Raw genomic sequence first — 27781 nt, 5'->3', positions numbered from 1 at the left:
TCATCCAGTTCCAACCCCCCTGCCATGGGCAGGGACACCTCACACTAAACCATGTCACCCAAGGCTCTGTCCAACCTGGCCTTCAACACTGCCAGGGATGGAGCGTTCACAACTTCCTTGGGCAGCCCATTCCAGTGCCTCACCACCCTCACAGTAAAAAACTTCTTCCTTATATCCAATCTAAACTTCCCCTGTTTAAGTTTTAACCCGTTACCCCTTGTCCTATCACTACAGCCCCTAAAGAAGAGTCCCTCCCCAGCATCCTTAAAGGTCCTTCAAAGCTCATCTAGTCCAACCCTCTACCATGAGCAGGGATATCATCAGCTAGATCAGGTGGCCCAGATCCACATCCAGCCTGGCCCTGAATGTCTCCAGGGATGGTGCATCCACCACATGTCTGAGAAACCCGTGCCAGTATTTTACCACCCTCATTGTAAAGAATTTTTCCTCGTGCCCTTGATGTTTATAATGTTGATAATATGTTTATTATTAATTTAACCTTGAAGTAGGAGCTCTGTTACATTTACAGCTCGTAGTATCAACAGAAATACATAACTGGAAAGTCTGCTTCAGTTCACCTAAAATCAGGCAAGAATAGAAAATCTTTTGCCTTTCAATTAACCACAAGCTAAAACCAGCAGATGCTTCTGGATTCTTATTCAATGAGCTCTGAATTCTACTTCTGTACACTGGTACACAGCAGCTGCATAACCAACACACCTTGTGACACCACAAATCCCAAGAAAAATCCTTTGACAATGCTGTTTGTAAGACCTAATGCTGTAAAAATTTATAACATTTTCCTGCAAAGAAACTTACATGGATAAACTTGACATATTCTTTAAAATATTAATGGCTTATGAATAATGCAGAAAAAAACACAGTAAAACAAACATCCCTATCAATGGCATAGCTTCATGCATTAATAAAAAGGAATAAATGATGTGCAACGTCAAACAGGCAGTAACAACTTGTCCTGGGTTCAGCAGTAGCAGTCATTTTTCTCCTTCTTGGTAGCTGGTGCAGTGCAGTGTTTTGACTTTCGGCCTTGGAACAGAGCTGATAACAACGATGTTTTGGTTTGGCCAAGGACTTTGTGAGCCTCATGCTCTGCCAGGGGGGAGGGGAAGCCAGGAGGAAGCAGAGACAGGACACCTGACCTATTCCATACCACAGCACGTCATGCCCAGGATGTAACTGGGAGTTACTTGGAAGGGCTGGGACTGCAGGGTTGGAGGAGGTATCGGTCAGAGCCTGGTCGGGCTGGGGGGGCGAGTTATCGGTCGGCTGGTGCTGAGGTGTTGTATTCTCTTCCCTTGTTATTTCCTTTATCATTGTTACCACTGGTGGTAGCAGTAGTGATCTGTGTTATATCTTAGTTACTAAACTGTTCTGATCTCAACCCATGGGAGTTGCATTCTTTTTGATTCTCCTCTCCATCCCTCCAGGAGTAGGGGGAGGGAAAGAAAGGGGGGACTGAGTGAACAAGTTGCCTGACTAACAAGTTGCCTGACTGGGTTTAAACCACGACACAACTGCTGAAAATACTACACAGAAAGGAAGCTAGATTCCTAAATCGTTCAATTCCCCTCCTCCCCTTGGAAGTAAATGGATTTTGAGGGAAGGACGCTATTTCTGACACCTCACAAAGTACGCATTGCTAAACTAGTTCATACGAACCAAATGTTAGTTTAAAATCTCAGTAAATAAAGTATATATTCCAAACATTCTAATTATTTAGGACTCTCTTGTGCTAAATTCAATCTGCTTTATAATGCTATATAACATGGAAGTGTTGCTTTATTGATGTAAAAATGAAGCACAGAGTTTTAACTATCAAAGCAATGGAAAGGCAAAAAACACAAATAGTTTTATATCATGTTGTTTTGCAAGTTCTAAACATGAAATACTCCATTGTTGCAAAGTACTTCCTAGAAACGAGTTCAATCAATGTCAGCTAACAAGCTCACACATTCAGAAAGGCAGTCATTCTATCATTGTGCCACCTAGCTTCTAGAGGAAAGAAGAATGAGCTACTTGTAGAAAGGAGCAGTTTACCAAAAAGCCAGTGGAAGATCAATGAAGATGTCCCCAAACTAGGTGGATTGTATTTTAGCATGTACAAATGCATTAATAGTCACACACTGCTACACAAAAGCAGAGAGGAATGAAAAGACAGGTAATGCATGTAAAAACATCTTTCATCTACTGTTCACTCTGAGGTATTCCTCCTTGCAAGAATCAATACTACATCTTTTCAGCATTGCAAACTTCACCACAGGCAAACAATGAAAACCCCCAAATATTTTAAAATTAAAATATTAGGAAATAAATTTCTTAATTCAGTGAAATAACAAAATCTGCCTCTCCAGATAATGGGATTTGGGCGTTTTGAGGCGTACTCTTAAGAACGAGAAGGCAGCATTCTTTTGAGAGGCTGCGGTATGAACACAAACAAAAGGAAGGTAACAGAGGGGAATTAGAATTAAAAACAGGAAAGAAGAAGTGGCAAAACTATTTAATCAGAACTGAAAAGCCCCATTTATCTGTCTACTACGTTGCCATTTCCTAATCTGTCAAGCTCAAAGCATAATAAGGAGCGTTCAATGAGCAATTATTTTCTACATTGTGAAGAGACAGCAGCCTACCTTCGGCTGCTGAGTTATTACTACAAGCAATGGTATTTACTTTTCCAACAGCTAGAAACATAATGGGAAAAATTATAGTAATTTAAAGAGAAGTCTGACATCCAAAAATAAGAAGCCGTTAGGCAGGACCACAGATTTTCTGAACAATTAGGAAAACATCCTGGAACAAAGAACAGCGAATAGAAGTATATTGTAATATCTGGCCTTAATGAAATAATTTATGGGTATAATACAATCATAGAATAGTTAGGGTTGGAAAGGACCTTAAGATCATCCAGTTCCAATCCCCTGCCATGGGCAGGGACACCTCACACTAAACCATGTCACCCAAGGCTCTGTCCAGCCTGGCCTTGAACACTGCCAGGGATGGAGCATTCACAACCTCCCTGGGCAACCCATTCCAGTTCCTCCCCACCCTTACAGTAAAGAACTTCTTCCTTATATCCAATCTAAAATAGTTTTATTACATTTATAGAAACACAACAGCAGAGGATAATAGGGAAGAATTAAGATCTGTATTCATATCTCAATTTGCTTACAAGACCGAACAGTAGAGAAAGCAGTAACTACAGCACTTGGAGAAGTTTTCTGTTAGTACTCATCGCCACAAAAAGCCTCCCTCCATGTATGACAAGTATCACTGGGGGAATGCAGTATTTGTTGGCAATGATTTGGAAAATGGGTTTATTCAATCATAATTTTTAATTCTCAATTTCACAACTCTTTCAAACTCATAACAATTTTAGCAACTTTGTTAGCGAAGACAACCACCTGACCTGCGGAAGTCATACACTGGGAAAGGTGCTATGTGAATTCATTAAGGTGAAAGAAGAAAATGGAAGATCAGAGCTCTAATATTCTCAAACTGGTTCTGAAGCCTTACAGGAGTCAGACATCACTGTTCAAGTCAGAAAATCAAAGAAGCCCGTATTAACTGTATACATGGGCAAAGCAAGGCTGTACTGCACATACTGCAGGAGAGGAAAAGGTCATGCTATGTAGTAATGAAAGACTTATGTCAGAATCAGAAGTGTCTGGCAGAGATACTGTGGTCTTTGCAATGGCCAGTTCTAGAAGCTACCCCAGCAGCAGTATTTTAATACTCACAGGCTTCTTGTAAGAACTTTTCTCTAACGCTGTCTGAGGTGCAGTTTTTACATGTTTTGATTGCAACGGCCATGGCTGGATTCTCCTGAAAGACATGATTGAGAAACATGTGAAATAGAACCCACAACATACAGCCCTCCAAAAGCCAAGCCCTTTAAAATCCTAAACTGTTTAGAGAAAGGTACTATTAATGAGAACATCTTTAGTTAAGAAATTACACTTTCAAGGCTTCAATGTTAAACTGTTATTATAAACTAGACACGACTGCGTAACATTTAAATCTAATGTGCCTAGAATCAATGAATGGTTTGGGTTGGAAGGGACCTTAAAGCTCATCCAGTCCCAACCCCTGCCACGGGCAGGGACACCTTTCACTAGAGCAGCTTGCTCCAAGCCCCTTTGTCCAACCTGGCCTTGAACACTGCCAGGGATGGGGCAGCCACAGCTTCTCTGGGCACCCTGTGCCACGGCCTCAGCACACTCACATGGAAGATCTTCTGCCTTAATAAAGAACTTCCTTAGTAAAGGCTTTCTTCTTTTAATCAGTTTTAAACTATGTTAAATCATCCAAAACTTATGACAAAAGAAGGGAATTTAGCTGAATAGTATTACTGAGGATGGTAAACTCTTGATGATATTTAGCAAAAGCGGAGACAGAAATAGATATATGCCTAAACCCCACACTTTGCTTATGCCATCAAGCAACCTGAAAAGCCAAATAAAGGACTTTTAGTGGCTCTTGCAGAGCAAAGAGTGGCTCTAATTTTGAAGTCAAACTACAAAGGAAAGTAAACCAAAGATCTTACATATTAGCTTCGAAATCAGTCACATCAAAGGCTTAAATAAAGTTAATCAGAGCACACGTATTCACAATCAGGAACAGATTTTGCCATCTGACTGTTTACCCTCTGAACACTGAAAAATGAATGCACTAAGGCAGCCCAAAGGAGGACTCTCAGAGCTCAGGCAGCATCTTTCATCTTCTCTTGCTTTGGTGTGTAGATACCCTTTTCCGTAAGTTACACACAGCCCAGAGAAGCTGCAAGAGGTTTTCTTCTGTAAAGATCCTTTAGGTGTCTAAGTCATGCTTTGCATAGAGAGGTTGGACCAGATGATCCTCGATGTCCCTTCCAACCTGGGATTCTGTGATTCGGCATCAAATGCCAAAGCTAAACCCAGGTCAGGCTCAGCACTGAATGTTCAATATGGGATTATGGCTAAAGGGACACATGCTTAGACTCACTCAAAATGAAGATGGGAGTGTAAGCTTAAGGTTAAAATGAATGACTTCCAATTCTGATTGAGTCAGTGACTTAGTACTAAAGTCCTGAATAACTTACTTGACTCTTGTGATTTCTTTCCCGATCTACAAAAAAAGGGAATATAGGAATAGAGAAACTACTCTGGAGCTAGTTTTCTACTTATCTGAAGCATGGGAAATACTCTCTACATGCTGATTATTCTGAAAAACAAATGACAAAATCAGTTTTTATTTGTTCTGGAAAACTCAGACCGAGGCATCTGAGGAAGACATTTAGTTTTTATGCTATTTTTTAACTAGAAAGGTTTTACAGAGGTTTCTCTTTATTTCAGAAGGGAGGCTTACCGGGCTCATGTAAACTCCTTGGTGGACATCTCCAAACTGTCCTTCGCCAATGCAGCGCCCCAGCTCAATTCTCTCCCTTTGAATTTCATAATCTCTGGCTATAAGAATATAATGCACTTCAAATATTAAATTTCTGAGGAAGGGCAAAGAAATAACCCACAAGACACAAAACTCAAACTCAGGCACTCCAAAGTCTCACATAAGAATTACTAAGATTAACAGCTGCTGCACACCAACCTATACAAATGCCGTATACACAGTGGAAACCTCTTAAACAAATGTTTGAACCAAAGTAATGAGGCAGGAATTGTGAAATCTGATTTGCTAAATGAACTACTATGCATTATTTATTTCAATGCAATAGAGGTAACTGAACCCTTCTTAATTATAGCCAGTAAAAGACAAAGAGGACAGCCTAGGGCAACAGCAATGATATTAAATACGGCCTTAGCACACATGGCTTGAGATGTTTAAGAGAACTCCACTATGTGGTATTTTTAGATCTTGGAACCATCAAATGAGCCCAGAGAATTTTTAAAGAGGTAACTGCAAGAAGAAATAGAGAAACAAGAGCGTGGCAAATAAAGATCAAATGAAAGAGCAGAATTTTGAGCGCATGACACCGCTAGCAGTGTGTAACTGAAGTAAAATTGATGCGTTTGGCAGATTTAGGCAATTTTGTTAACTGTGGTTTAACAGACTGAGAACATTAATGATAAAAATGGCTCAGTGCTTCAGCAAAACACTGAATCAATTGCAACTGAATTACTTCAGTTGCAATTTCATTTCTAGCAGACATGGGAAACTAGTTCAGGACTGGCAGAAAAGCACATATAGGATATGTTTTCACCTCTCCGTGTAGTAGTCAGAGACAAAAACCACAACCAACCAGCTTAGGACTTTGTGACTGCTAATTTGGCTTCATTAACACCAAAGAAATAACGTCATCTAGAGCTGGATAACAAATAAATGCCCTTTTCACTTCTTTTTAAGTACTGCATTTTCCTCTTTAAAATCCCAAAGCTAACTGGTTTAACTACAGATCATGTTTATTAAATGAAAGTGAAGAGTAAACTTAAAAATCCACATCATTCCAAACTGCAAGCATACAGGGATGGTAAAGGGGCTCCTGTTACCTTCATCTATTCCATAGCTTTCTGCAGTGCAATTAAGAGAAAAATCAAACGCTTACTTAAATATAGCTTCTTACAATCAAGACAAGGACAGACACTTTTTAACAGTTATTAGTTTTAAATGAAGAAATATACTGATGCAATTTTAAGTTTACATTAGCAGAAGTCACAGGTCTTGTGATCGTCACTGACTCAGGCCTTTGAGAGCTGAACACTTGAGTCCGCTTCAATCCAGCAAAGCACTTAATGAATTTCACTTCAACAGCCCATCTCGTGGGGTTTGAACTGTAGGCACACTTAAGTGTTCAGCATCATCAAGGGCTGGGCCCACAAGTAATTACTTCCATGAGGATTCAAATGAAAAGAGCAGGAAAAACCCACCCAAGCCCACACAGAGTTAAAATGTTAACAAAACCCAAAGGATATAATTTAACACAATACTTTTTGATCTTGCAACTACTTTAGTAGAACCATGTAGTGACTTACTGCAAGACATTCAAAATACATTGCTTACTTCTGGAAAACATATATCCTTGCTTTTCAAATCTTTATGTTCAAATATATATATATATGTTTTTCAAAACATATATCCTTGCTTTTCCAGTATTTTCCACAGTAGTGGAAATGATGCTGCAAACACTGACGTGATCATGAAACATCCCTGCCACATGGTGAACTCCATGGCTCTTCAGCTGAACATGGTACCAGCTTAGCACCATCCTTCCCTCTTAACTAAGGAAACCCAGCGTTTCTGAGGGCCTGGGTATCAAGGGATTGTCTGCTCCTAGAGCAATCCTTGGCTGCCCAAACGCAGCTGCATTTTCACATATACAACTCTGAAACCAGACTACTACATTGAATGAGTTAGCCGTGACAGTTTGAGTTGATACAATTCAAATATGCCACAAGACAAAGTCCTTGTGGCAGCTAAAGCCTCATTTTTGTGGCTTCAAAGATGAAGACAGAAGAACTTTGAATTGTTATTTTTCTTCCTGAAGTCTTTCATCTTTAACACGTGGTACAGTTGGCTTTCCTCTACCACGGAGCAGCAAGTCTGTCACAGAGCAAGGGTGAAAGATGCTTAGACAGCAACACACAGAAGCTCTCCAAACCGTTTGCTCTTACCCCAGAAACCTCATCCATTCTTTTAAGTGTTTTGTTTGCCATCACAATCATAAAATCTACATTTTGAGACACAAAAGTCACCAACAGCAGCAAACCAGAAGTTGGTTTTCTTTGCTTCAAAACCTGAACTTGAAAACCACCAAATCTATGAGCTTACAAAACACCGTGAGCAATATTTTCTTTACGCACATATTTACTTAAGGCTGAAATATAAGATTCAGTCCCTGCTAAAGCAAAGAAGCTTTTGGATAGAGAAGTTCCCAAGAGAAGCACCATACTTACTTGACGGCATTGTATAAGTATCTTCTTCATCTATAATCTCTGCATAGTCATCTGTCTCTGTAAAGGGAGGAAGAGTTTCGGGAAAAGCAGATGAAAACACCTCCAGAACAATATTTCCCATTTATCAATAGGTCACAACCCCCAATTACACATTGCTGGGACGCATTTACAATAGCATGAATAAAACTGGCTCATGCATAATTTATGGTATGATAATGACCTTGGTGCCAATTATACAACATCACATAGATGCATTCAGCAAGGAATAAAAGGAAGAGGCATTTGTACTTAAAAAACTTCAAGTCTGCAACTGAAAATCATCTAAACTTTGACTTCAAATCTTTATAAAAGCAAATTCCATTGCAGGAAGGACAAAACATTATTAATGGATTAAATTGCTTTACCTTTGTTCAGTAAAGTGTGACTCATAGTTTGCTAGGATTATTATGTCAAACAGGCAGAACAGAGACTAAAGATGTTCCAGGGCAGCATCTACCTCCTGGCAGTGTGGCAAGGTGAGTTATTTTCCACAGAGACTTTTAGAACCTAAAGATCTTTCAAATCACACTCTCGCCTTACACCCATTTCTCCTGCATTAGCCTCAATTGTTGCTGTTTAGTGGAAATTCATCGCCGGTTCTGTCATCAAGAATCAACATCTCCTGGACGCTGTCTGAAAACAACCAGTCCCCAAAACTGGCGGAAAAGTAAGAGTCTATTTCTTCTTCTGTTTAAAACTTAACCTGGTCTCAAAATGGTTTCAAATGGTGTCAAGTCACTTCAGAAGGTCTTTCTCCTGCTCTAAAGAACCTGCAGTGTGTACAGGTTGTTTCCTAATGGTCAGATAAATCCCTCTGTAGGTTAGAAAACCGCAAAAGTGAGATAATTTTTCACGTCAAGGCTGATAAATTCTACTCACAAACTTCAAACGCATAAAGAGGCTCTCCAAACTGATTATTTCCAATCCAACATGCGGTTTCTGTGCCTGGTTTCAGGTGATCAGATACTGGGCCACCTCTCAAAGACATTATTTACTCCCCTTTCTTCCCCATCTGCCCTGGAGCATACGTATATCCCTACCTCTCCCTGGTGTCATTTCTAGAGGTATGGCTTCCGAATGGTGAATGGGACGAAGCCACAGTGAGAGTGGAAAGAAGGATGGGATGATCGCTTTTGCAGCAGCCCTCAGGTCAAGCAACTTAAGCCAGCTCTGAAACCAGAGCAAGGCTCATCAATATTACACACGTACATGAAGAAGAGGCTTCATTTCCTGACAAACTGAATATTTCACTATTAGGAAACTACAGGTTGCCTCTAACCTCTGACATTCAACACTTCAGTCAGTAAACGTAGTTCTATGACCCCTACTTCTTACTACTTAAATGAAATGAAAGCTATTTTTCTTTCTGACTCCTGCAGGAATTTACCATGTCTTGTACAAACAGAACCAGGAAATTCTATGGAAACTCTCTGCCGTTTAAATTGTTGATAGGAAATTTCTATTTAGGACACAGCAAAGCAGTCACCTAAGGAAAACCCAATTAAGTATGAAGACAGTGCACAATTCTAAACAGGCAGCAAACTCCACTAATCTCTTCCTTGGTTTTTCCCTCCCTACATTATAAAGTGATGGTTTTGTAGAAAACAAACTCCAGTTTGATCTAAACCCCATGCATCTGCTTGAAAGAAACCATCAGTGTGACACCAACGCGATGGGGATAAATCACTCAGCTTCCTTGCCTATTATGGTAAGATGCTTTTAACTTCTAAGTGTGGTACATCTCAATGATTGTTACAAGCTGGTATTTAAGGCTACAGAAAGTTCTTAATCTGTGCAAAAAAACTAGACTGAATGATATCAGAAACGTATTTGAGAAGAATTTAAAGTCTGGAAACTAGAACTGGTGCCACATTGGTCTTTAAAAAACCCAGAGCATTTGTCACTGTAGGTTATGGACCAGTGCTTACAAAACGTGATAAACGGCTTGGTTTGCTCACCTCTCTATCTTAAATTAATTGAGCCATAATAAATCCATTATCAGAACACCACACACGGTTTTGATACACTGCCCCAAACCACCCTGAAACTAAAAAGGTCTTCAGTAGCCTTAATTAAATGTATGTAATTCACTAAACAAATATTTCTTGTTATGTGTTTAAGAGAGGAATCTATAGGAAGAATTCAGAAAATAATTCCTATACATGCCTGGCATTGCTTCTGGGAATTAAAGGAAAATTCATCAAGGTATTAACAGTGACGTGCTCCAAGTGTTCTGCACCACAGATAACTGACCTCCTTCACTTGTGGACTTCACCCCACTATTAGTCATGTACTACTGAGGCTATTACCAAGTCTGCTAAGATATTCCAGAACCAAAGTGAAGCCTAAAGCAAAACTCAGCTAGGCAAAGCTCTCCAGGCTGCTTTAACAAGAAGAAGGTGTTAAAGTAGTCTCAAGCGCTAAACACAACGAAGCAGTGATTTCACTTGATAACCTATCCTCAAGATCCTTAATCAGTCTAGAAAAACTAGCTCATAGATGCTGCTTTCTTGCACATTGTACAACCAGCACTGAGCCTTTTCACCTGTTGGTCAAGCCCAGATTCTTCCAGATGGAAAACCAAATAGGTGGCTTTTGGACAGAGTTGATGGTAGAGGTAAATGAGCCAACTTGAGCTTTACTAAATCTGAGTGTATTTATTAAACAGTACAAAACCATCCTTGGATAGTAAAGCCGTAACAGCTAATCCATGACCTTTACCACCTGCTTGGAATTTCCCTTTCCATGAATTATTCCAATTTATCAGAGCCTGTAATTTATAGAAGAGAAGCACCAATAAAAAGCTATGTAGGGGTAGTATCTGCAATACAATTTCTGTATTTATGACAGAAAAAATGTCCTTTGAGGTTTCAATGCTTAAGAAAACTGGGGTACTATTAACTTTGATTTAAACATGAAGGAAAGGAGATGAACAGTTATACACCCCTTTTACATTTTACTGAAAGGCCACAAGATGTTATCTCTATTTTTTTAGCACCTTTCTTTGCATACTGCTTTTTATGACCTTTTAGTACCTCCTACTTCTAATACTAAGGATACGTACACTACCAGGACTAGCAGTTTGATTTTTTTCCAACATCAGATGGAATCCTTGGGAAAAATAGCTAAAAATCTCCTTAAAAACCCCCATAAACAAAACTCAGCTTGTTCCCAGAGGACAGCAAGTGGGTATTTTCTAGAAATAAAGACTTAGAGAGTCTGGAAAAGTCAAATCTTTTGTAATAATGTTCAAAGTTTTGAAGAAAAACATTAAAATGTCTTTAAAATTAGCAGTTTGAGCAGCTGAAACTTGATTAACTGCATTCAATCTACATTAATCTGTCTTGTACATCTTCTTTGTATGCAAGGAGTAGTAGCAGAGTACACAGCACTCGGATGCTGCCATGTCTTTAAAGTATCACTTAGTAGGTTCATTTCTCTTGTGTTGCACCCATTAATCTCAACCACTGACCAAAACCTATCTGTGATGAAATCAAACTGAATGGACACTCTTGCAAACCTCTAAACCTCCTCTGCAACATGCCAGAAGTCTCACTGCAAACCCATGCAATACCCCAGCCTTGGGTGTCTGAAATAAGCTTTTCCTTTTCCCATTCCAGTTGAGCAGCAAGTGTTAGTTGCACAGCCTGTACAGCACAATATTTATTGGCTAATGTCCAAAGCAGACCGCTTTTTAATATGAAAAGCTGTATAAAAGTCATTACTGAAATGTGCATTAAGTGGTTTATGGATATAAGAGTTGCATATTGCATGTTAGTAACACACAGACTAGAAAACATATTACCGTCCCCACTAATTTCATCTGCAGATCCAGGTGGCATGCAAGGAGAGAGAAAAACAGAGGGGGAGAGAGAGGGGACAGAGAAGGGGGAGGGGAAAATATACTATTAAATTCATGAGTAATCCAAAAGTATTCAGACTGTAGTTATCTTATATACCTGACTCAAGAGAAACCAGAAAAGTAGCAGAATTTAAGACTTCTCACCTAAAAACCCAAGGGACAAAGATACGTTCTAAGAAGCTTGTATGATGCAACAGAGTTAATGACTTTCAAACATAAATTTACACACAAATTTAGGAGTGGAACTAGTTATTTTAAAGCATTGTTAAGAAACACCGAGTTCTGGGTTTATTCAATACTTCACTACAAAACAGATCTACAGCCAGATGAGTCAGATCAATTTGACTTTGCATGTACACTTATGGCTTTGCGCAAGTAAGAGTTGGTGTTGACCCTTTCAAAGGAAACGCACTCCTGTGCTATCACGAAGACGTGAGTAAGAAATTGAGCCAACTAAGTATTAATAATACAGAGCATATTGCAATCATATAAAGCTGAAATTTAAACCAGTGGCAAATGGAGCAACTCTACTGGGAAGATGTTCAAACAAGCACCGCATCCCGCATGTACTGTAGCAGCCCATCAATCACCACAGCACAAGCTGATGCACTTCAGACATTACTTATAAATGACAGGAAAATGCATATTAATGTTGTAAAAGTAATGCACTTATTACTCCAATTCTTCTTCCCCCTAACAAAGCCAAACTGGTCCAGAGCAAGTGGTGAACCAGTATGCAGCCAAAAGCCATATTCAGTATTTAACTCAAAATGATCTCAGCTGATGCTTATTGTTGCTATTCTATTTCATTCATAAGCATGCTGTATCAGGGGTCCAAGAATGAAGTCAAATTCTATTAACAGAAAATCCATGGTAGGTGGTGCTGCATAGCTATACAAGTGAAATTATTGATATGTTTGTTGTTGTAGCATATGATGCTTAAAAACAAGCCCCCCCATAGAAATGGGGACCAGCAAACTTGCCACGCTGCATGAAAATCCAATTCAATAGGAGGTAAGGGAACAGAAAGGTAATGAAATTATTCTTGGAACTCTGTTTACCTGAGGCTAAAGTAGTTTAAAAACAGTAACTGAGTTAGTATATTCAGCTTTTGGGTTAATAAGGCAGCCTATACAAAGAGCAGTGCAGTACCCTTAGGCGGCGACTCATGGGAACAGAAGACGAAAGGGAGAAAGCGTCTAGCTTTCTTTACTTTATGTTGACAGTGATTGACTCCTTTACACAGAGGCAAGAAAAGGAAAGAGAAAAACAGAAACAAATTATTTGGAAATAAAAGAAAAGAGACTGGAGAGAACATCTACAATGAACGAACATAAAGGTAAAGGTTTACACTGCAATTCCGCATACGCAAATGGATATCCGAATGCTTTTGAAACTCTAAAGCATGTCTGGTGTTTTCCTTCAAATTTCTTTCTACAGCAAAGTTATTCTTAAATGTAAGTTCTTATCTATTAAAAGGTCAGCTTTTGCCAGCTATATCCACCACCATGCAAAGAATACTGTCTATCCCAGAAGTGTAATCTGCTACTGCAAGATCCCCATCTCAGTTCTGCCAGGCTGTGCTATAGCTAAATTCTGATTTAGTGGCAGTCACCAGACTTCAGCATGGATGTATTGACTCTCTGGACCCTTAATCTAACACAAAACAAGCATTCCACATAGCAGGGTTACATAGAACAAGGAAAACCACAGTTGCTCTGTCCCACTGAAATACAACACCGACACATTTTATGGTCAAGACTAGAGATCTATCCCCAGTGCAGACCTGTCATGCCTATTGCTATTGCAGCTCTCCAAGGACCTCTGAGTGACAACCCCTAGATACTGGCCTCACTGCCCCCTTTCCTAGTCACCTCACTGCATTTAATTAGCAAAGTACTTATCAGAAAGAGAGATTTTTGAGTGGGAGAAAATATAAGGAAGCCCCAGCTGATTGCACAAGGTGAGAAAGGAGGACACAGATCGACACCAAGGACCTAAAGATAGCTGCTCCTTTTATTTCCCTTGTTATCTGTTTGCTCCTCTCTCCTTTCCTCCTTTTCTCTCTCTCCTCTATCTCAGGAAATGTGAGAGGCGCTTTAAAAAGGCAATCAACTAAAAACCTGCATCTTGTGCCTGGGAGTCCTCCACAGTCACAACTCGGGTCCAGTCACCCTGAGTGAATACAGCCCGGAGGTCCAGGCGCTAGTAGAGAAGCCCACAGGCACAGCACACTCATTGGTGGTGGGGGGACTGGAGGAAGGGTGGAAAAAGAGAATTAACTTTGGATAACTTCACATTTTTCATAGATGCTGGAAACCTAAGAACCATCAAAGCAGCCCATACTGACACAAAGCACCATCTTCTACACAGCTCTGCAGGACGGTGTGTATATTGTGTTCAATCACTGTCCAGTCTGGAAGCTGTATGTTGAATGTCACGCATGCAAATCTAACAAGCAATAGACTTCTATGTACGACCCATTCTTTGCTAACATGGTGACCTAAATCCCAAGTTGAAACAGGTGGGTGAGATTGATCACTGTATCCTAAGCAACAAAAATTACCATTGCAAAAGCTGCTGCGGCGATTAAAGAGACAAATCACTTGCTATCTGAGGAAATGTCATGGAAAATGACTGAACATTAATCAGATTCAAAGCTAAAGCTAAAAGAGGTGCAAGTTGAGGGCAAAATTATGGAGTAGTTGGAATATCAATATTTCCATGTAAACTACATTAATACAATCCTAGGGACTTACCTTTCTAACATCACACAGCAATTTTCAGTGCTGTTTCATTCTAACACAAACCTGAGGTAACTTTCATCAGAAGTTTCAGAGGATGAAAGAAAAGACAAGAATACCACAGCTATTTTAAGAGACTGCTGAAAAGGTACTGAAAGGAGAATAAAGGAATCCAGTACTCTGCTGAAACAGAAGAACAGGTATAGAGTCACTGGAAGCAATGCAAGCTGTCTGAAACGGAAGAGATGTTTCAACTCTTGACCTGTCTGCTCAAGCTCAATTTAAGCTTGAAATCCTCCTCCCTCTTCCACTGACACACGGGTAGCAGAAGCTGACTGAAACCTGACTAACCTGTTTCATATGAAGGGCACATGGCGATGACAAAGGTGGTTTTAATTCACCACGTAGATGCCCTGTGACACTCAGTCCAACCCATCTTCTGCATTCAAACTTTGCCTTTACGATCTATTGGCTAAAGTTTGTTCAACTCTTCTGCCACATTAAGACTGCTTTGCCTTAAATGTCCAAATCTTTCAGTAGAGATACAAAGATTGATTTAGGTGAAGAGCTAACTTTAAGTTAAAAAAACAGAGAAATTACAAAACTTCTTCAGGAGCTCAGAGACCACCTGCTTGAAATGAATACTACTTAAAGGATTTCCACCACCGCACACCAGTTTCCAGCCAAGATGTCACTGGCGTCTACCTAAATGCCTATAAATCTCAGAAATGCTGCTGAAAACTGCACTGGGCTGTATTTATTTATTTCCTTTTCTTAACACAAAGTATACACTGAAATCATTGTGGAAGATAGAAGCAAAATCACTGTTATGCAACAGACTGTGTAGGAAAGGATGCAGCCAGGCCAGAGGGCAGTTACTACTGTAGCAACTGGTTGGGATTGTGTGAGTAGATAACCAATACTGAAAGGCTGAGACTGATAATGTCCCATTCTATTTTAATCACACAGTCCTGAACTGCTCTTAGGAAAACCCTGGAAAAATCTGTACAACAGGGGAAGTTTGGACTGGATATAAGGGAGAAGTTCTTTACTGTGAGGGTGGTGAGGCACTGGAATGGGTTGCCCAGGGAAGCTGTGAATGCTCCATCCCTGGCAGTGTTCAAGGCCAGGTTGGACAGAGCCTTGGGTGACATGGTTTAGTGTGAGGTGTCCCTGCCTATGGCAGGGGAGGTTGGAACTGGATGATCTTAAGGTCCTTTCCAACCCCAACTATTCTATGATTCTAAGAAATGAATCTATTTGTTTTCAAGCTTTTGAAATTAAATGAGCACCAAGTGTCATATGTTTAGACATAAAACAACAAACCCCTGTCCTATTACTGCATGGAACATTTCTTTAGTCATACCACAGTGTTATTGCTGGCAGAGCAAAGTGGCTGCTCAAGTCAAGCGAATGGACCACAAAGGAAGAGTGTAGGAGGACAGAATTCTCTAATGACCAACACAGATGGATGAAATCAAAGCAGTAACTTCCTGAGCACTCTATGGACAAGATATGTTTAGATTGTCACCACAGCTCATTCTGGCGGTCTTCTGCATTTTAGTCAGTCTAATACACAGAAAGATAACACCACCAGACTATTCAACTGTGAGGGAGTCTGAATTACTGTGATTTATTAGCATTAAGGGTATTTTAGCTATATTATTAATCAGTGGAACATGTGGATGAGTTAAGAAGCAAGGAACTCCCTTGGAAGCTAATGACTTCATCAAGGTTTGTATAATCACTCTGTAGTAAAACTTAGGCTTGAACATCTCCCAGTCCTGAGTTCAAGTACACAGTCATAAGCCCTCGAGGTACAATTCTTTCTCTTAAACTTTACTACACTTTGCAGCATTGCCTTTTTGGAGTGAGTGGATAAAATGAACATGAAAGAAAACCCCAGCTTTATAACCTCAAGCAAAGAACACCTTTTCCCCTACCAACTAATTCAAATGGAACCAGGAATACAAGTCCTACACAAGGAACTCTTTCAGAGCTGAACACAGGAAAGGTCTTCATCTTGAGCTCAGGAATCACGGAACAGAGCGTGCACTGTGCTTTTCAAGGAGAAATGGTATTTGTCTTTCCATCCTTGCTCATAGCTTTGCTTGTTCTTAGCCCACATCACTCACCCATGAACTCAGGTCCTTTCACAGGCCAACATCTCCTTCATTAAGAACATCTTAAAGAGTTGTAATACTGAAATTAGTACAGATTGCCCAGAGAAGCTGTGGCTGCCCCATCCCTGGCAGTGTTCAAGGCCAGGTTGGACAGGGCTTGGAGCAAGCTGCTCTAGTGGAAGGTGTCCCTGCCCGTGGCAGGGGCTGGAACTGGATGAGGTTTAAGGTCCCTTGCAACCCAAACCATTCTGGGATTCTATGAAATCAGGTGAATAGATTTACTGTTTCTCCTCTCCTCTTTGCTGCATTTTGACTTCTGGCTCCTGCTACATTTCAGTCTGTTCTAGGTAACCTGCTGGAAGTCTCTCTCACAGAAGAACTATACCATAGGATCTTTTTCTGCAGGCTAAAATCTCACTTAAATCAGGCTTCTCTTGTTCAACAGAGGGTTTTTTCATTCAGATTGAATTTTCAGCTACTCGGTACAACTCAATTGGCAACTACTTCAACTAGAATCTGATCAGCACCTTAGACAAGAACTCTCATGACACTTCACTGCCATGACCAGGAGTTAACCACAATATGTGATTTAAGTGCAATGATGTTATACTATAAATCCATGATTCTGAGGCAGAACCTGGAAGCTCACTGAGAAGCCCCTCTTTCAGGATGCTAAAATCCTTCAGTTCCTATAAGGAATCTCTCTCCAAGAGATCCGATTTCTTCTTCACAGGGCACGTTACTGGATATATCTAAACCCTGGATGCAGTTATAGTTTTTTAGAGTCCCTATAAGCAAACACATTTTTTCCCTCTTTAGAGAGGCAATGGCATTATTATGCATTCTAATACTGCACCAGCATTAGTAGAAACTTCTGCCACCATACCACAAGGCACTTGAGCTACACCCCTCCTGATGTTAAAATGCTATTCGTATTAGTAACAGGGAACAAACAAACTTCTCTTTAAGAGACCTATTTCCCTATTAAAGGTGTGTGTCCTGGGGTTTATTACTCACATGACTTAAACTGTCTGCTTTAACATCTCAAACAGTGACCATCTTTTTAATCACCTTTTAATTTCCTTCATTAAATATGCACATGCAGAAGCTGCTTTGAACTAGAACAGCTCAATCTTCTTCCTTACTGTCATGCCCACTCCACTCGGCTCTTGTTCCCACTCTGCTCAGCACTTGTCAGGCCACAGGTGGAATACTGTGTTCAGTTTTGGTCCCTGCTATACAAAAAAGATGTGGACAGGGTCCAGAGAAGGGCCACAAAAATGATCCAAGGACTGGGAAGCTGTGTGAGGAAAGGCTGAGAGAGCTGGGCTTGTTCAGCCTGGAGAAGAGAAGGCTCACTCAAGACCTTATCACCCCTTCCAGTACTCAAAGGGTGGCTATAAATAAGATTGAGCCTTCCTTTTTACAAGGAGTCACATGGAAAAGACCAGGGGTGATGGGCACAAGTTATTCCTGGGGAGATTCCAACTGGACACAAGAGGGAAATCTTTCCCAATGAGGACAATCAGTCATTGGAATCATCTCCCCAGGGAAGTGCTGGACTCCCCAACACTGGACGCTTTTAAGTCACCTGGACAGGGTACTGGGCCATGTAATCTAGGTCATGCTTTGCCTAGACAGGTTGGCCCAGATGATCCTTGAGGTCCCTTCCAACCCGGGATTCTATGACTGATTCTTTCCAGTTACAGCTCTCTCCCCACAAACACCTAATTCTATTGAGCAGTACCTGAATAACCAAATGCCACAAGTGGCTGCTTAGAACCACAGAATCATTTCAGTTGGAAAAGACCATTAAGATCCTTGAGTCCAACCGTGAACCTAACACTGCCAAGAACCCTGCAGTGCCAAGACTTGTTCAATCCTCTTCTTGTTCAATACTGTCTGAAACAAATGGGCCTGAAATGTCATATTCTCTAGCACTGAATGCAAAGTAACATTGAGCTACAAGTAAAGAAACTTATTTCCATGGACTTCTCTAGTGCAAAGGAGGCAAATCCTATTTACTCCTCCTAGCTGTATTTATATAAGCAAGCATAGGGCAGAAGAAACCAAAGATCTCCGTGTCAGAGTTTATGTTAAAAGGGAGCAAGCAAACTACAGCTTTACTGGTTTTACTTCATTAAGAGCTTCTTACAATCTATAATTCACTGGGTAAAATACTAGTTTTGGAAGCAAATCTATCAGTAAATAAATGCATCCCTTTATTAATTTAGGCTAAGGTTTGCTATTTCAAAACAAACTGCTGGCCAAAACAAGCTCCTGTAGACTAGAGAAGAACGTTTTAATATGGGGAGTTCAAGCAAAACAGCAGGAAATCTACTCCATAAAATCATAGTAAAACTGGCATGCTGCTCCTTACACATTTGATGTACTATTTGCACAGAGCAAATAGTCTGAACTTGCTGTTTCCTGACTGTATGCTCTTGGCTAAGTACAAAGAATTCCTTCTTAATGTAAAGACAGAAGTTGAGGGAGAAGAAGGTAAAAGCTGGAATTATCTCTTTGAGGGATAAAATTATCACTATTCTTTAAAAATGAGGAAAATGTGGTAGGCACCTTACTTGCACAGAGTGAAAGACAATGCCCACTGCAAGGAACATGGAACTTGAAGAAGCAATGCAGACAAGTATCACCAGAAGAAACAGAAGCAGAAGCATGTAATAAGAGGCGTGTGGTGAAACCTGGTTCAGTTGACACACAGCTTGGGTCCCAGGCCCAGCACTCTGCTGCTCTGGACTCCTGAAACCAACTTCACACCATTCACTAAGTTTGAAAAGGCCTTTGTTGAGAGGGAAAAAACAAGTAAGAAAATGAAACCCCTTCTATCTTTGTATGCTTTGGAATATTGAAACACTTGGAAAGAACAAGTTTTCATTTCACTAGACCAGAAATATTTCAAGGTAGGTTAAAAACCATTTCAAAAAGACACACAAGGAGTCTTTCAGTATCAGGATCATTTGCAACCCTACACAACTTCAAATACTTTCAGACCACCAAATCATGGTCCACAGTGGGTTTTCGCTACTGGTCGTTCCCCCACCTTCTGGTGGGGAATTCACTTCCCCTGCAACTAAGGCTGTAAGTACTATAAATACATCTGACTGCTTAATTTTCCTGCTGAATGCCTGTCTCAGCTTTTGCTCTTTAGCTTTAGCATCAGGAGAGGTCTAAACAAAGGGGAGCAATCTCAGGCAAAGCAACAGGCAGAATTAATTCATGATTACAACTATCACAGGCATGAAGGACGTTACAGCTGTCACTAAGTTATAAAAGCTCATTTTATTTGAAGCCCTTCGCTCTAAGTCATTTAAATGTCACCAGAGAAAAGCTCTTATTCTGCAAACCAAGACAGCATCACCCACAGCTGGCTCTGCACTGGATGCTGTCACTCTGCTGACCTGCAGCTCTTGGGTTAAGCGAACATAATGTACATCTGTTGCCTCCGTTGTTCCATACTGATGGATCCAGTTACACGTGACAACAGGAGTGACACTTCTTCCTGTCTACATCAAGTAATACTTCAGTTATAGCAAGTTGATTCCTTTGGGGACTGAAGAGATTCTTGTGATGAGTCAAAAACCTCATCATGCAACTCCATCTCCACAATCATGTCACACTTACTGCATTTCAAATCACGTTGGGGGCAAAACCCCTCAACAACAGAACAAGTATGTCTCTGTTTTATGTACCCTTATTATAATAAAAGAAGAACAAACCCTAAAGATTGAATAATAGATGCAATGGCTTAAATCATTCCAGTATTATGTCAAGTGTTCCCAGTGTAACATAGTATAAGAAATAAGCACAATGATTTCAGTGTGGAAGGATATATAACCTTACTACAAGAAGAATACCTAATTGGTTTTGATTTTGGTATTACGAAGAAAGAGAAGGGCATTTTCTGGTTTAATTTTCTTGCTTTGTTTATGGCATTAGGAGCCAGCTTTGTGCCTTAAAGCTTCCTTGCCATTCACTTGGGTAACCAGCTCATCTCCAGCACTGCTACTGTTGTGGTGCTACAGCAAAGCTCTCGTTTGCCCATCATCCACCTTTATGTAATGCCCTAACCGCCAGTTAAGTGGTATTACAACTAACTTCCCTATGTTCATGCCAAATCACTACTTTCAGAGTAGAGAAGTGAGTTTGTGCTCTGAGACACTAGAGTACTTCAGATGTACCACATTAAGCAAAAGATACCTGCATTTGCAAAGTCAAAGTGACAGCAGTAAAGGCTCGTGAAGTAAGCAGTTCTCACTGCTTTTAACAGTAAAAGCATATCAGCATTCCTAGAAAAATCCAGAGATTAGAAAATCCTGAGGTGGCAGAGGAGTAGGAGGTTTAAGATCAGCAATGAACAAGCACAGCACTCATCACTTAAGAAACTTCAACTTCCAGCAGCCAAAACGAGCCACACAGGTATGAATCAAGAGAGAACATGCTGACCATGCTTCATGCTCATCTACCTTATCTACCATGCTTGCTTGATAGGGACTGAAGGAACAAGAGCTGCTATTGGAGAGGTAACAGTAACTGAGGAAACTCTATCATACCTCTGCAACTTGATACATGTTCTAATCCCAGATCCTGCCACCTATTTTCTTGCACAAAGGTCTGTTTACTTGGGCTTCCTATGCCGAGGGTTGAATCTCAAACATCTTTAAAAGGAGGTTAAGGGTGGGGAAAGGAATCTGAAAAGTAGGAAACTGGGTAAACATCTACAGATCTTTCCCCCTTCTTTTGTACGGAACACGTTGGCATTTTGAATATATGCCACTAAGTGCTCACACTACTGTTAAAGTGGGGCTGTAGTAAGTCAAGGGTGGACACTGGACCGAGTCCCAGTGTTGGTTCCTGAGGTTCACAGACAAATACTAGAAATCTATAGGAAAACATAATATTAATACAGGTTTGCACTGAATATTTCTTTAATATTTTGCATAAGGATTTCAAAATGTATTTTCTACTCCAGCACTGAATAAATCCCTCAAAAGTATTTAAGATCCTGTAAAAGAAACTGTCTTCTCTCAAGTATAAATACTTAAAAACCTCACAGTAACTGAGAGAAACCTTAGCAGTCTCTGAGCTATAGGAACAACCTGGATCACCTCCCATGCTCATCCTTCAATTAACTCAGGATTTTCAATAGTGAAAATTAAGCGCTTTGATCTGAACAGCAGTAACAAAGAAATACTTGCTATTAAGTTTCTTCTTTCCCAAAAGCAACCATTAATATTTAATTGCCTATTTTCACTTTTCAAAGCTTCATAATTAACACACACTCAGGTAATTTAAGTTCTAACCCACAACATTCTACTTCATCACAAAGTGCAGTGAAGATACTGACGTGCAGCTTTGCTTTGAAGCATCCTGGCCCTGCGCTCCCGCTCGGAAATGAGTGTTTTCACAAGTGAGACTACGTAGGAGAGCTCAAATAAGTTTCTCTTTAGAAACTGCACTACAAAGGCAGCAGAGCTACGAGTCCTGGCAAAGTCAACCACCACACAGGAAGAAGTGAAACAAATCAGTGACAAGGCTGCCTGAACGCCTGCTAGCTTTATAAATAAGGTTGCATTTGATTTTATGAGCCTTACCTGACACAGAGACTGTGTGTGACCTTACTCCTTGCTTCTCGTTGTTGGCCAGCCTGTAAAAGAGAGGTTGGAAGCGCTGAATGCTGTACATTCTTCCCGGTCCCATACACTGGGAATTCCTCCTAACAGGGCACCTACTGTAATTAGCAGGGCCAATCCATTCCCCACAGTGACAGCTTTGGAGGGGGAGAAAAGTCAGAAAGGAATCTACCATTTCAAACCCATCGGGGGGAGGGAGAGCAGAGGGAACGCGCTCCTGTTTCCATCAGCACGTCGATGCACAGCGAGAGGGCAAATAGAAAGGTGAAACCAAAACCCAGGTTTAACAAGCTTTCAAGATTAAACTGTGCGCTTCTAAACACGGTCAATATGCGTAATCTGATGGTGCTTCTACTTTCTGTATCATCTATTGGGAGTACGAACAGCTTTTGTCTCCAAGATGACTTATCCTGCACAATTTAAAATCAATTTAGATGTCAAGCAAATAAATCCAAAAACCATTTAAATGTAATTAGGGATAATTGTTCATTAGCACCAGAAATTCCAAAGAATTCTTCTATTTCTTTTCCACAGAAACACAATTTTAACTGTATGAGAGCACTGCACTTCATGCCTTCAGAAATCTGGAATTTCAGCTGGCAAAGGCACATCTTTCCAGATGCAAGATGCTGTTGACTACCAGCTTTATGTATCTGAAAAGAGCCCAGTCCTCTGCTGCCAGATGAAGAGCATAGGCAATGCCCTTGTTTAAACAGACTCAATCACACAAATTCGGTTTTGATAAACTGCCCCCAAAACAGGAAGAAGCTTTTCTTTTACTCCTACTTTATCACAGAAAGCCCTATAAATAGAAAGGATAAACTTTATGTAGTTAGTGAGTTATTGTGTTCCTCAGTTGTATTTTTTTCTCTTCCATTTGAGTGCATACAAAGTTTATCCATTTTACTGCTTCCAGCCTCAACTTTATTTCCTTTTCCTGCCTTCATTTTCACCCCTCTCTTTCTGCACTATGAGAAAGCAACCTGGCTAGCAAAGGACTGCAGCAGGACCTGTGTAGGAAGAACAAGCACTGGTATCCGAAGTGGCTGGTTTCTTGCAGATTGAGGAACAAATTGTGTCCCATACTCTATCCAAATGGTAAAATAATAACGCTGGACTCCTTCCAGGAATCAAGGAAGAAACAGAATGAGGTGGCTGGGGCAAAGGAGGGACCATGTGCCCATGTGTCCCAAAAGGAAGAGAGAAGACACTATAAACTGCTAAATTTCATTTGGTCTTTCAGCAGTTATCTTCTGCTGCTGGATCCTGGTGATGCTGCTTGCTAAGGGTCAAGGAGACAATGTGATGATACGTGACTTTAAACCAGGTCTGAGCATGGCTATTGAGAAAGCAGCCAGATTAAAAAAAGCAGAAAAAAACCAAGTGGCTTGGTTAAAGGACTGAAGTTTAGGAGGCCACAATAACGAACTGCCTGTGGAAAGGGGAGACACCCATCCCAACTTACTAGATAGGATGGAAACCTATCCACTGGTACCAGGAGTGTGAAGAATCAGGAGGAATTAATGGGCTTGCCTACCACTGTGTTATGGACTACCAACTCCAACTACATAAGAAGTATTCTTCGTTCAAACAGAGCTTAAATTAGAAATCTTTTCTTATTCACCTTAAAGCCTGGGAAGGAGAAGAATGCAGAAGTATCTTAGCATACTATAGATACATCTAATATATAGCATATATAGATCTAATAACAAGAATTATTAGATGCAGATAGCATCTCCAGCATACCTTGGGTATAGTATCACCGTAAAACTAGCCAGAGGAAAAAATGCAAGATCAGCATTTTCTACAAATCCACAGTTACTGTTGGAGAAGAATGTTCTACATTACTATATTTACAACAATAGATTAAGCAGTGTTTGCTGTGTGAATGGTATTCTTTCTTACACTGAACCCTGAGATCCAAACTTCAACTGGCCCCAGTACGGAAGCTTTATTAACAAACGGTGACATGGCAGAATCATGATAGACAGAAAAATGCTTTCTGTGTTTCACATAAGAAGAAAAGGGGACAAATAGGAAAAACAAGAGCATGGACTCACTGAGATTGAAACCGCAATTCAAAGCTGTTCAGCATCACTCCTATAATTAAATATACCCATGGACACAAGCTAAATTGCCTGAATCCCAGTCAAGTGTTTTCAACTTGCTCCTTTGGTTACTGTCAAACATGATGGATGCATTATGCACTTCTCCCCCCAGACTGCATTTCTGGTATCCTTAAAAGTTTAATACTTCTGTCAGTCATTTATGCCCCCATGGTCCCAAATCATCACCTGCTATTTATGCTAGAACCCCAAAGCAACAATCAAAATGAAGCACGTATAAAAAAAGTCCCAAAGCGCCATTTAAGCAAAACTATGTTTAAAAATGTTTTGTTCTTAAATATGTAAGAAAAGGAAGCACGACACTTACTTTGGTATTGATGGTAAAGCTCTTTCACCTTCTGTGTAAACGAGAAGAAAACAGAATTAAGACATTTTCAGGTTTCCAAATAAGCTCTCTCAATGCGCAATGTAACATATACATGCCTGAAACAACCATCTTTCAGAGCAACCTCTGGTGATTCAAGACTCTTCTATACATGTATTAAAAGCAGTGCCTCAACACAACTCCTGAGCAGTGATGCAGACCTTTTGGCAAACTCTTATCTGAGAGAACAAACTAGAATATGTAAGTCCTTATTCATTCTGAACAAATACCTCCAATAAATCACTTGCAGAAGGTATGACAGTATCTCATCTCTAGAAATGCTTCTATCTCCAAGATGTGCTAAGTCCTAGCATATAAATAAAACAATAAAACTTCCAAGTAGGACAACTGAAATAGATCATTAAAACACATAATTTATCGTATGGGTTGAGATTAGATGATAGTAATGCTGAGTAGCCAGAGATGAAGTTAGCTTTTTGTAATCTATTTTCAAATCTTTGCCAGTCTTTCTATGATAACAGTACTGCTACAGGTTGGGCAGAGAAGAGATTCAGAGCAGCCCTGCGGAGAAGGACTTGGGGGTGCTGCTCAATGAGAAAATGAACATGAGCCGGCTTCAGTGTGCGCTTGCAGCCCAGAAAGCCAACCGTATCCTGGGCTGCATCAAGAGGAGCGTAACCAGCAGGTCCAAGGAGGTGATCCTACCCCTCTACTCTGCTCTTGTGAGACCTCACCTGGAGTATTGTGTGCAGTTCTGGTGTTCTCAACATAAAAAGGACATGGAACTGTTGGAACAAGTCCAGAGGAGGCCACGAGGATGATCAGGGGCTGGAGCATCTCCTGTATGAAGATAGGCTGAGAAAGTTGGGGCTGTTCAGCCTGGAGAAGAGAAGGCTGCGTGGAGACCTCAGTGCAGCCTTCCAGTATCTGAAGGGGGCTTATAAGGATGCTGAGGAGGGACTCTTCATTAGGGACTGTAGTGATGGGACAAGGGGTGATGGGTTCAAACTTAAACAGGGGAAGTTCAAGTTAGAAATAAGGAAGAAGTTCTTTACTGTGAGGGTGGGTTACCCAGGGAGGTTGTGAATGCTCCATCCCTGGTGGTGTTCAAGGCCAGGTTGGTCAGAGCCTTGGGTGACATGGTTCAGTGTGAGGTGTCCCTGCCCATGGCAGGGGGGTTGGAACTGGATGATCTTAAGGTCCTTCCCAACCCAAACTATTCTATGATTCTATGATTCTAAATCCATCCTCATGGAAATGCTGCTGAAATGGCAGATCAAAGCTGGTCTTATAGACGCCTACATGGTTTCTGGGTACAAACTGCTCACTTTGGGCAGTGTTTCCAAGTTGATGCTCATCTTATATCTATTTGGGATATAAGTTTACAGCTTATATCCCAAACAGACTATGAGACGTTCATTAGTACCCTTGTAGGTCTGAAGTCAAAATTTGTTACTAACAGCATCAGAATAAAAGCATATGTTGTTTTTCACAGGTTGAAACCCACAACATTTTGCCCAATTCTATTTTCAGTTAAAAACATGGGATATGCCTGATGGTGCTGGGATGCCTGTGCCCAAATGCTGGCTGTGGGGCTGCAGGGCAGACCCAGCGCAGGACCCAGCTGAGACCCTCAGCCAAGCAGGGGGCGCCGGGGTGGAAAACAGGTTCCAGGCAGGGTCAAAGGCGGTGCAGGCAGAGGAGGAAGAAGCCAAGGAGGGAGCAGCAGCAGCGGGACCCCAAGGGAGGGAGGAGGAGGAGGAAGCAGGAGGTGCTGCAGGCCCGGAGCAGGGATCCCCTCAGCCCTGCAGAGACCCCACGGGAGCAGAGACCCCCCTGAAGCCCGGGGAGGGCCCCACGCCGCAGCAGGGGGGGGGGATTCAGGCCATGCAGAGCCCCAGAGGGAGCTGGGGCATGGGTGAGGGGGGAGCAGTGGGCGACAGGGGCTGTGCTGGGCTGAGCGCGACCCCATCAGCACCCCTGAGCCTCGGGGAGAGGGACTGGGAGCGGAGCAGTGAAGGTGGGGATGGGAGGGGAGAGCAACAGGGGAGGAGCTGCTCAAACTTTGCTTCTCACAACCCAAATCTATTTCAATGGGTAATAAAAGTCATTTATCTCCAGCCACGTCTGTTTTGCCCCTGACAGTAACAGGTAAATGATCTCTCTGCCTTCATCTCAACCCATGAAGTTTCTCACCCTGCTTTCTCCCCACTGCCCTGCTGAGGAGGGGCATAAGAAGTGGCTGAGGTTGTTGCTGGCCCTAATCCACCATTCTACTGCCCAACGTGGAGCTTCAGGCATTCAAGGCAGCAACAAAAAGAGGTATTGGCCAAAAAGGCTGACAAGAGTATCAGCAGTGCAGCGATGGGGTGAGCTTGCATGCTGGTGCTGGGAATGTGCTGTTCTAAGTGATGATGGGACAAGGAGAGTTTTACTGTGTATAAACTGTTCTGTTTCTCTTTAGGGTTTTGTGATGATGATAGGGCTGTCAAGCACTGGAACAGGCTGCCCAGAGAAGTGGTGGAGTCACCATCCCTGGAGGTATTTAAAAGAGGTGTAGATGTGGCACTTCGAGACATGGTTTAGTGGTGGACCTGGCAGTGTTTGATTAACAGCTGGACTCTACGATCTTAAGGGTCTTTTCCAGCCCAAATGATTCTATGATGTTACTTTATAGATTTTGACATTGGGAATTTTTGCTGATATAAGTGGAAGCCATAAAGAATGCACGATGAACGTGTGTTTTAATAACAGTTATCAAATGTATGCGTCTCAGAGGCAAGGGCGGAATGGTGTGGAGGCAGCTGAGACAGGCACAGGGCAGCCCCACCTCTGTTCCCACAGCAGCCAACCCTGCAGCTACCAAAGCCTCGGCACAAACATCCAGTACCTTCCACCACTCCTGTAATCCCAGCTCCAGATCCCAGATTCAAAGGGAATGTTTCAATGTAAGGGTGAGTTCTCCATAAAGGAATTACAATCAGACAACTATTTCAGTTGCTCAGGTGTT

The 27781-nt window shown here is 41.3% G+C and overlaps 2 protein-coding genes across 26 annotated transcripts in view; one reads left to right on the top strand and one right to left on the bottom strand.

The window, feature by feature from the left end:
• Nucleotides 1-27781, top strand: part of DENND3 (DENN domain containing 3) — a 410308-nt gene that overhangs the window by 131920 nt on the left and 250607 nt on the right. The window lies entirely within an intron of this gene.
• Nucleotides 1-27781, bottom strand: part of PTK2 (protein tyrosine kinase 2) — a 201502-nt gene that overhangs the window by 37748 nt on the left and 135973 nt on the right. For 8 of the 25 annotated variants that reach the window (XM_061447653.1, XM_061447654.1, XM_061447661.1 and 5 more), the window contains 8 exons: nt 24754-24784; nt 22282-22334; nt 12955-13038; nt 11746-11763; nt 7902-7958; nt 6498-6518; nt 5362-5459; nt 3756-3840 (listed from right to left, as the gene is read on the bottom strand). In XM_061447653.1, coding sequence (XP_061303637.1) covers nt 3756-3840; nt 5362-5459; nt 6498-6518; nt 7902-7958; nt 11746-11763; nt 12955-13038; nt 22282-22334; nt 24754-24784 — 447 coding nt within the window. The remainder of the gene's footprint in view (nt 1-3755; nt 3841-5361; nt 5460-6497; nt 6519-7901; nt 7959-11745; nt 11764-12954; nt 13039-22281; nt 22335-24753; nt 24785-27781) is intronic. The other 17 variants (XM_061447659.1, XM_061447650.1, XM_061447651.1 and 14 more) reach the window with 5 other exon arrangements.

This window comes from Pezoporus flaviventris, unplaced genomic scaffold, assembly GCF_033815535.1.
Source record: "Pezoporus flaviventris isolate CSIRO_AGI_PZ_B2104156 unplaced genomic scaffold, CSIRO_AGI_Pfla_v1 ptg000007l, whole genome shotgun sequence".
Taxonomy (NCBI): Eukaryota; Metazoa; Chordata; class Aves; order Psittaciformes; family Psittacidae; genus Pezoporus; species Pezoporus flaviventris.
Note: the sequence above shows the minus strand (reverse complement) of the source record. Positions and strands in the feature narration are given on the sequence as shown.